This window comes from Sinocyclocheilus grahami, unplaced genomic scaffold (genome assembly GCF_001515645.1).
Source record: "Sinocyclocheilus grahami isolate Dianchi unplaced genomic scaffold, SAMN03320097.WGS_v1.1 scaffold1736.1, whole genome shotgun sequence".
Taxonomy (NCBI): Eukaryota; Metazoa; Chordata; class Actinopteri; order Cypriniformes; family Cyprinidae; genus Sinocyclocheilus; species Sinocyclocheilus grahami.
In genome coordinates this window covers 165,407-174,517 of record NW_015506915.1, presented here as the reverse complement: position 1 = coordinate 174,517, position 9,111 = coordinate 165,407, and the positions used below count along the sequence as shown (strand labels likewise).

At 39.9% G+C, this 9,111-nt stretch overlaps 1 protein-coding gene across 1 annotated transcript in view; it reads left to right on the top strand.

Annotated features, from left to right (window-relative positions):
• Window positions 1–356: 356 nt before the first annotated feature.
• The window catches only part of LOC107572327 (uncharacterized), a 40,005-nt gene continuing 31,250 nt past the window's right edge, over window positions 357–9,111 (top strand). Inside the window, exons 1-4 of the mRNA XM_016258756.1 lie at window positions 357–371; window positions 1,044–2,594; window positions 5,138–5,276; window positions 5,492–5,598. Coding sequence (XP_016114242.1) covers window positions 1,116–2,594; window positions 5,138–5,276; window positions 5,492–5,598 — 1,725 coding nt within the window. The 5' untranslated portion in view covers window positions 357–371; window positions 1,044–1,115. The remainder of the gene's footprint in view (window positions 372–1,043; window positions 2,595–5,137; window positions 5,277–5,491; window positions 5,599–9,111) is intronic.

The following is a 9,111-nucleotide window of genomic DNA, read 5'->3' as shown; positions in this document are numbered from 1 at the left end:
TATTGTATATTCATATATAGTTTGGAGTCAGTAATATACAGTATATATATATATATTATCTTTTTGAAAGAAGACTAAAGGTTGGATCAAAAGTACAGTCAAGAACTTTAATATTTTGAAATAGTATTGGGATTTTTAAGTTCTTATTTTCTTAAGCTTTTTTCACATGATCCTTAAGAGGTTTTTTATGATTATTATTATAGTTATTGTTATTATTATTATTCACTGCTGAAAACAGTTCATGAAAAATGTGATACAGTGCTGCTTAATGATACAGTGTGTCATTTTTTTCAGTTTTCTTTGATGAACAGAAACTTTGAAGAACAGCATTTATTTGCAATGGAAATGTTTCGACCACAAACATTTGAACGGTAGTGTATAGCCTGTGTGTGTTTGTATGTGTGTGTATGAGAGAGCGCGCATTTTTGTGACAAATGAGGACATAAATTTGTATAATGACAAAGGTATGACAGGTATTACAAGGAGATGGTGACTTTTCAGGACATTACCCCATGTCCCCACTTTTCAAAACGCTTATAAATCACACAGAATGGAGTGTATTGAAAATCTGAAATAGCACAAAGTCTCCTGTGAGGGGTAGGGTTGGTGTAGGGCAATAGAATATACGGTCTGTACAGTATAAAAACCATTACACCTATGGGATGTCCCCACTTTTCACAAAAACAAACCTGTGTGTGTGTGTGTGTGTGTGTGTGTTTAATTAAGCTACATCTATAACTTGAATTTAAACTAAAGACTATGTTATCAGGTATTAGTCTATATATAAATGATGCAGGAGAAAGTACAGGTGATTTATGGTAGATAGACTGCTACATTTAATTCATTGTGGATATGGTTTTGGAACAAGTGTAAAAGTATTCTTGTTTGTCTTTAATGTGACTTTAATGGGCATACGAGTCTATTAGGAGACATGATTGAATGCCATCTGAATGTAAAAATGTTAAATAGGTAATTTGCTAAATAAATGTACTTTACATTAGACACATTAATCTCCCATAGCGTGTGGTTTTGTTTTATCACAGACTTCGCCAATGATGATAAAAATTATGCTTCCTAAGCTGGACACCTGACATCTTTTCTTAAAATGCGAGAGGATGGATAGCGCAACCAGCCCTGCGTCAGAGTCTAGTCTCTCCAATGGATTTGTCAATAGCGTGTTCAACGTTTCAGTTGACGAAGAGAGCAAAGCTGAGATCTCATGGATTCCAGAGTGCAATTCCTCAGACTCCATTATTCCCGGTCAGACGCTCAGAAGAGAAAAACAGGAACCGGTCCGGCGTTCCAGGACGGCGGCCATCTGGAGGATCCTGCAGCGCCGCAAAACCCCCTGGGATCTGGACAGACGACCTCACTCTGTCATCCTCCCCAATGAAGCGTCCTTCCTCAAACTGTCCATCACTAACAAAGTCAGGCCCTTCAAGAAACTGAAGTCCTCGTCTGTTTTTAGAGGGAAAGCCGGTAAGATATCTGATGCCAAATTCAACACTGACCTGAAAGACGAGGCTGATGATGTGTACATGTGCAAGGACTCTCCTTCTTCAGACTTCAAGCATGTGTTTAGGAATAAAGCCAAGAGACATTCATTTGCAGGACACACTGCAGACTTCTACTGTTCGTTTGAGGACATCGCCCCTGCTGAAACCCCAGACAATGTCCAGCAGGAGACCAAAGACACCGTTAGCAACCAAAACGGCTGTAAGCTGTCAGAAAGAGTCGTTTATACAAAGAAATCTCACCCCAGCTTCTTTAACTACAACAATTCGACAGAACAGGAAGACTGCTTTGCGAAGCAAAGCCTCAAGATACCTCAAAGAAGACGATGGGCCAGAGGGGGGGACGTTTTGAATTACTTGAGAAGAATTTCCCTCAAAGAAAAGGGAAGTCAGACGCTAGCAGAGAGTAGTTTTGAGTCAATGAATGCCCTGGACAAAACCATCGATTCTGACTACGGCTCGGTCAACTTTGAACTGGTCAAGGATTTGAACTCTGCACCTGAACAAACAGGGATTCATGGCAAAAGCAGCCATTTTCGAGGCCTTCTCCGATTTTTCAACACCGTGGCTGAGACTGCAATGAAATGGAGAAACTCGTCCCGCTCGTTCTCCCCCCCTGAAGACCAGCAGTCGCCTCTCGGATTTAGAAAGACGCAGGAGTCAGGAGAACTCGTGCCTTTGACAGTGAGGAGCGGCGAGCAGAAAGCCGATACCTCAGTTCAAGTTAAACCCACGTTATCAGCTGACATGATCAAGGCGGTCTCGCCTGTTAATGCCATGGTGGATTGCTCTCCTCCTGTGGTGCTGAAGGCCTGGAGAACATGCCCAGACTCTCCGAGAGATAACAGCTCCCTGTGTAATAACTCGGACGAATCGCAGTCCCAGCTCAGCTCAACTCACATCTCTCTAGCCACCATCGAGAGCCACCCGAGATCTGAAGAACCAGAGCCACCAAAAGAGACACAGACTGGCTTTGAAATCACGGAGATCCCACATCACTCATCTAGCAAAGCTGTTGATGAAAACCAAGATGTTTGCACGGATGGGAAAAAGATGAACTGCCCGGAGGACGTGTTTAAGGTAATACAAGCTGGTGACATTTGGTGAAGAAAGGTGACGTTTTGAGTAACACTGAGTTGTTTCAACATCCAAGCTGTTTGATTGTCAATCTATAACCTATATTATTTCCATAACATGCATATTTCTTGGTGAAACGGGATGAAAATATAGCACAGGACTTGATTTTGTCCATGGATAGCAGATTGGATTATGAAAAGTGGTCTCTATGTCATGATAAAATAAGAAGGATTGGTGTGATCAGCTGAAAAGTATTAGAAATTATTACTTTTTGATGAAAGATTACAAAAACAAACATCCATGAATGTGTATTAGTGAACAGACAATGTCTTTTTGATTTCATGCTGACTTTAAAGAAGCATTTGCGAAGAAGTATTCTGTCCTAATGCTAGTGTATATTGTCACAGCTGACATTCTTTCACTACCTTGTGTTCTAACATTGCTATCACACCACTACTAACATGTTTGCACAACGAAATAATTTTGTAGTCAATGAAATGAATTCAAACACAGTCATAACATTGGTAAAGATCTGGCCATATTAATTTATTATTATTAATATTAGTTGAAGCAGCTTTGTGTAGGGCAGGCTTGGCCACTCCAGTACTGCAGAGTTTAGCTCCATCCCTAATTGAAAACAAATCTAATTAAAACCATCAAATTACAAGCTGGTGTGTTTGATTAGGGATGGAGGGCAGTGACCCTGAAGTTGCCCATCTATGATGTAGAGTATGTGTGTTGATCCCAAACTAATCTAAGTAATAATCTCATGCAGAATTACTTACGGGCATCTTCCTCTTTTGTAACCTGTAACTTTATATTAGTGACTGACTAAGATTAAAGACCTGTAGTTTTGTGAATACAGCAGTGGCAGCCTAGTAATGAGTCACAAGTGTGCATTTTCTAGTTGGTTTAATGAGTGTTGCATTGCCTTTGTTCACACAATCTGATTCTTTCCTTAAATCTGCCCGACTTTTTGTGCATTATGGGCAGTTTGGTCCATGTCTGTTTTCATAGTTTGAAATTAAACTAGAAAATGGCACTTTTTGAGCCTGAATATTTGTTTTCCACATATGGGCAGACCTAAAACTAACCCTTTCCCGCTAATTGGTCAAACAAAGATTAACTCTTCAATTATGTGCAACAGAATAATAGAGATTGCTTCAATGTTACAATAAAGAAGTGTCCTGTGTCCAGAGGTGATGTCCATATGGCAAAAATACATACCTCAAGATGCTAAAATACACATGTGGTTAGTTAAAGACATGTATTCAGTTAATCAGGCAAAATGATGTATGCATTATTAAGCCAATGATTGCAGCTTGTGATCATAATGATTACAATATAAGGACAATATTTAGCGGTTGTTTATGTCCATCAAGAAAGGGCATTATCTGAAGTTTTCACAAGCGAGACTCGATCCAAACTCCAGTGACCTCAGGATGAGATAGAAACAGGAAGGCAGAAGGAGGAGGATAAGCATAGGCGCTGTTCATATATTGATATTTTATTAGTTTGTGTAGTTTTATATATTTTCTCCAACAGCCCAAGCATAGCTATAGGCACACAGAATGATGCATCAAACAAAAAACTTAAATAATGAATCAGCTCCATGGTGGATCAAGGGTTTAGTACGTTGGCGGCAGTGGTCACTTGTGCAACATAATCAATGACATACATCCGAGTCTCCGAGACGGAGGGAAGTTAGTGAGGGAAGGGCATAAAAAAGTGGAACATAGCCCAGAAATACACGGGTCAGATACAGGAGGTTGGTGTTCCTCCGGGAACAGGGTTGAAAAACACTGACTTAATGAAAAAGCTAAATTATGATGATGTTATATTCAAAATGGAGTGTCTATTTTACATTAACTCCACCTACCATTGTCTGTTTAAGCCGGGAAAAAACAAAAAAAACTGGGACAGTGGATTTAGCTTTTTTTTCAACCCACCCACCAAATACTATGAATACACATTTTCCCTATCTCACTCTTCTCCCTTTTCCCATCAAATATCATTTATTTTCATTAAAATTGAAGAAAACATTGGAAAAAGGGAAATTAAGTGACTAATGCATATTTGATTGTAGTATAAAACAGTAAAGTGTTTAACAGTTAATTTAATAGCCCTATAACTGAAATTGGAAGGGGTGTCCTCACACTGATTCCATGCATCCAGTACCTGTGTGCGCTGATTTTATTCTTGTTGCGACGAATTACGAAAAAACACATCAAATCTGATCTGACTGTTCAGAATAAGATACATTAACTAAAATCATATTTTAATCTAATTTCAAGACACCTCCAGCAGGCTTGTACATCAGAACTCCATGTTTAGACTGGAAAAAGCTGAAAAAAACCAACGGTTTGTTTGTTAGGTCTGCCTGTGTGAACAATAGCCAAACCTTGTTGACTGTTTTCAGATGCTGTTCTTCACTTGACTAACCCCACTCCACTATTGATGTATACTACTGTAGGAGATGCTCTGGATGCAGTGCAATGTGAAATGTGTTGTTGTAAGGTTACCTGACGTGCTACAGTGATTTTCAGACCCTGTCGCGGCCCCGGGGCCAGTCGCCTGCAGATCCTCCTCTCAAAGCTCTGCTCCAGCGGTGTCGCTCTCTGCCGCTGCCCACCGCACTGTCGGCCCTGGAGCCCATGGCCCTCACACACATGCTCACTCCTCCAGGTACAGCGCAGGCCAAAACCACAGCCGAGTGGTGCTTCACATGCAGAGATACAGTACAGCACATACTGTAGCCCATCACTGTTCAACAGCATATTCAAGTGTAAAGTTAGCTTTACACTCTCAGGTTTCCCTGATAGTCCTGATTACAGTTTCATGTTGTGGTCTGAATTTTTTGTATAGAGCACTTTGGCTTATACTAGCAATCTGTCCTGCAGCTAAAACCATGGCTAAATCAGTCGTTCTCCGCATGAGGAACAGCAGCACAGGATCCAACAGACGGAAACGGTTTAGACCAGGATCTGGACCACTGCACATCAACATGGTGAGTGATCCGGCCTCTGTCCTGAGACTTCATCTGACGGACTGTTTTGTGTTGTTGAGTCAGGACAAATGAATGGTACTGCATTAACAATTGAGTTGCGACGGTTAACGGGTTAGTTGAACCTCATGTCCTCCTCATGTTATTCCATACCCATCGGATTTGTATTCCTCTTCAAAACAAAAAAATAAGATATTTTGAAGGAAACCTGACAGATTTCTGTCCCCCAGTTAAAGTAAATGCAACCAAAACGTTGTAAATGTAATCCATTTGAATCAAGAGGTTTTATCCAAAACTTCTAAAGAGACACGATTGCTTTATGTGATGAACAGACTTAACCTGGGTATTTATTCAAATATAAATGCCAAAAATGTATTCCGCAAATCTTTTTTAAACCCATCTTTGTGACGACAATCCCAAACATAAAGACAGGTCCAAGTTTCCGGCACGAATGGTTTTTAATCAAAGAATAAACACAGGGTAGCAAAGCCAATGTAACAGTGTGCACTTAAACACAAACACCTGACAATGAGCTGAGGAATCCAAGGAACTTACGTATACACAGATAATGAACAGGTGTGATAATCAAATGAATTGCCGTAGTAACTAAATAGAGAGGGAAACTTGAACAAAGACAACAGGAAATGAAACAAAACCAACTAAAAGTCCATGACAATGAAAACTAAATGGACAGTTTGTAACAATGTTTAAGCCTCACCTAACTTGTCAAGCGCTACCTAGTTCGACGCTCAAAGTTCAATGCAAAGTGAGAAATTGTCTTTTACAGAATTCACTTTGTAAGACTTACAACAAATGGCTGGTAGGGACTACAACAAGCTATTTCCTGGGTTAGGGACATCACAAACCCTGACATTTACATAAACCCCGCCTCTTGGGAATACGTAACAGAGGGGGTGGGGCTGCTTTAGAGAAAAGGAAGAGTTGTTGTAGTAGAGTATATTATAAAGTATAGCTGTTATGCTCGTTTAGCTACAGGCACGCTACATGTGGTTCTGTGTTTGATTTGGCCACTGTAGTAAAGCCATGGTTAGTCTTCGTAAAGGTCCATAGTTCTGACGACATATATTTGGCTACACTCATTCTACAAAGACAAAACTAACAGTGCTATGCAGTCAGTAGCGATCACTGTAGATCCACAATCTGTAATCAAATAACCCCTTCCAGAACTGTAGTAAACTTTAGTACTAAAGCATTAGTAAGTATAAAAATGTATATCAAAAGACAACATAAACAGCAATAACATTTACAAATAACAGCATATCTAAAAAATATGAGAAAACTACAAAAACCATACCATTCTGAGACGTCCTACTGTATATGAGTTGTGCTTGCATAGGTTCTGCTCGATCCTCTTCACTATATTCTCTGGGTCTGACTCAGGCTCAGATTGATAAGGCAATATTTGCGCCATTGTTTACAACCAGATCACATGCAACTAGAGGTCTACATTGGTCCAAAAAATTATTTTAAAAGTTGTACTTCCTGGAACCGACGCGGACCGTCAATTATTTGAAAGATGGACCCGAACCCGGCCGGGAAGACACAGACCCGACTGGACCCGATCGGTACATATTCCACAGCAAATTGCTATTAACAAGTCGATAAACAAGTTGCTAAAATTTAACTTTTAGTCTTACCTAATGTAAGAAGCCTTCTCCCTTGTACCTGACTGTGATGCACACAATCCTCCTTGCCAAGAAAGTTCCATCCGTCTTATTCCTCTCTTGCCAATTGAAATGCGTAATCCAATTATTCCAGTTTCAAAAGTCCACTTGCTGTCACGGTGACGGATGACAAATGCGACTTTGCAGTTTTGCATTTTTTGTATCTCGAGTCAACTTGCATAATAATTAAGACTGTTTGCCCATTTGGATTATAATAATGATTGCTTGTCCAGTCATGCCTGCTGACGTTAGCTTTACTTATTTGCTATCATCTCTGTGCTCTCTGAGCCTAGCAAAAATTTTAGAAATAACAACAAGACAGTTCATTCATAATATTATATAAAAAATAATCAATAATAACTCACATCACTCATGAAGGTATCCATTATCACCGTGCGTGTGCATGAACTCCGCCCACCCTGCTTCTGATGACGTCGCTCGTGTTTTATTTTATAAATTTTTTTCCCACCTTATTTCAAATTACAGACTCACACTTTTCTCATCCTAATTTTACAAGTTGAAAGTTACAAAACAACACACGCACAGTGCTGACTGACTCTGATAACGGCCGGGTGTTCTCTCGACTCGGGTATTACACACAATGTTAAACAGACCCGGGGCCCGAAGTAATAGATTGGGACCCGACCCGGACCCGGCTGACCATTTAAAACATAGCCCCGCACCCGCACGGATCCCGGATCGGGTCCCGGGTCCTCGGGTCTCGGGTCCTCCGTGTAGACCTCTACATGCAACTACCCTTTATGGTAAGAGGCGTGACGTTTCCGGACAATGTGCACTAAGCGTTTAGCCAATCACAACACACTGGGCCAGCTCACCAATCTGAGCCCATTGCGTATTTATGACGGAAAAACCAGGAAGTCAACAGACCGTTTTTATGTATTAAGGCTATATTAAGGGATACAGCTCCGACCAGAAACTAACAATGAAATTTAATGTTCTACCTATTAGATTGTGTTTTATTAACGTCTACACCTAACCCAACCCTAAGCCTACCCCTTACAATAATGTAAAAATAGTAATTATTGTTGTTCAGTGTGACAAAAATTAAGCTATATTGATGTGTGCATGCCCAGTAACCACAGCTCTATCCCTTCTTGCCTTAGCCGTTTTTATGGAAAACGGAGAACGGAAAACCAGTGTAGAATAAAGGTAAAATATGTGAAAAATAATGCAATAAAAAAAAAAAAAAACGAAGCATGAACACATGTTACAGTGCACCCCATAAACACATTCAAGCCTTGGTAACACTTTATTTTAAAGTGTCCTTGTTACAAATGATACATGTACTTATTATTATAATAACAATAAATTATGCATAATTACATGCAAATAACCCTAATCCTAACCCTAACCATATAACAAGTACATGTAGTTAATTAATATTACTCAGTACTTAAATGTGTAGTTAAACTGTAACAAGGACACCTTAAAAGAAAGTGTAACCCAAGCCTTCGAAAAAAAGCCGGTAGACCACCTGCTTAATGAGGCCAATCTCCTTCAGTAATTACTACACGTTTTTGTTTGACTTTTGACAGCTCCAGGGCTTTTGTTAAAACTACAGATCATACTTTCACATTTGTGTATCCCTGCTCACAGATTGAGCCCAGTGCATTATGGTGTTCATTCCTCGTTCTCTGTTTTCTCTATCATGTAGCACTGTTTTTTTTTTTCTTTATTAGCTTTTCTTAAGAACTCATCTTGGCAGTAGTGATTTATCACTGTTCTGCTATGAAATCAGCTGTGTACGCAACCCTGAGAACGCAAGAATGGGCAACGATATGATACTGTGATACTTCAAGAAACTGATCTA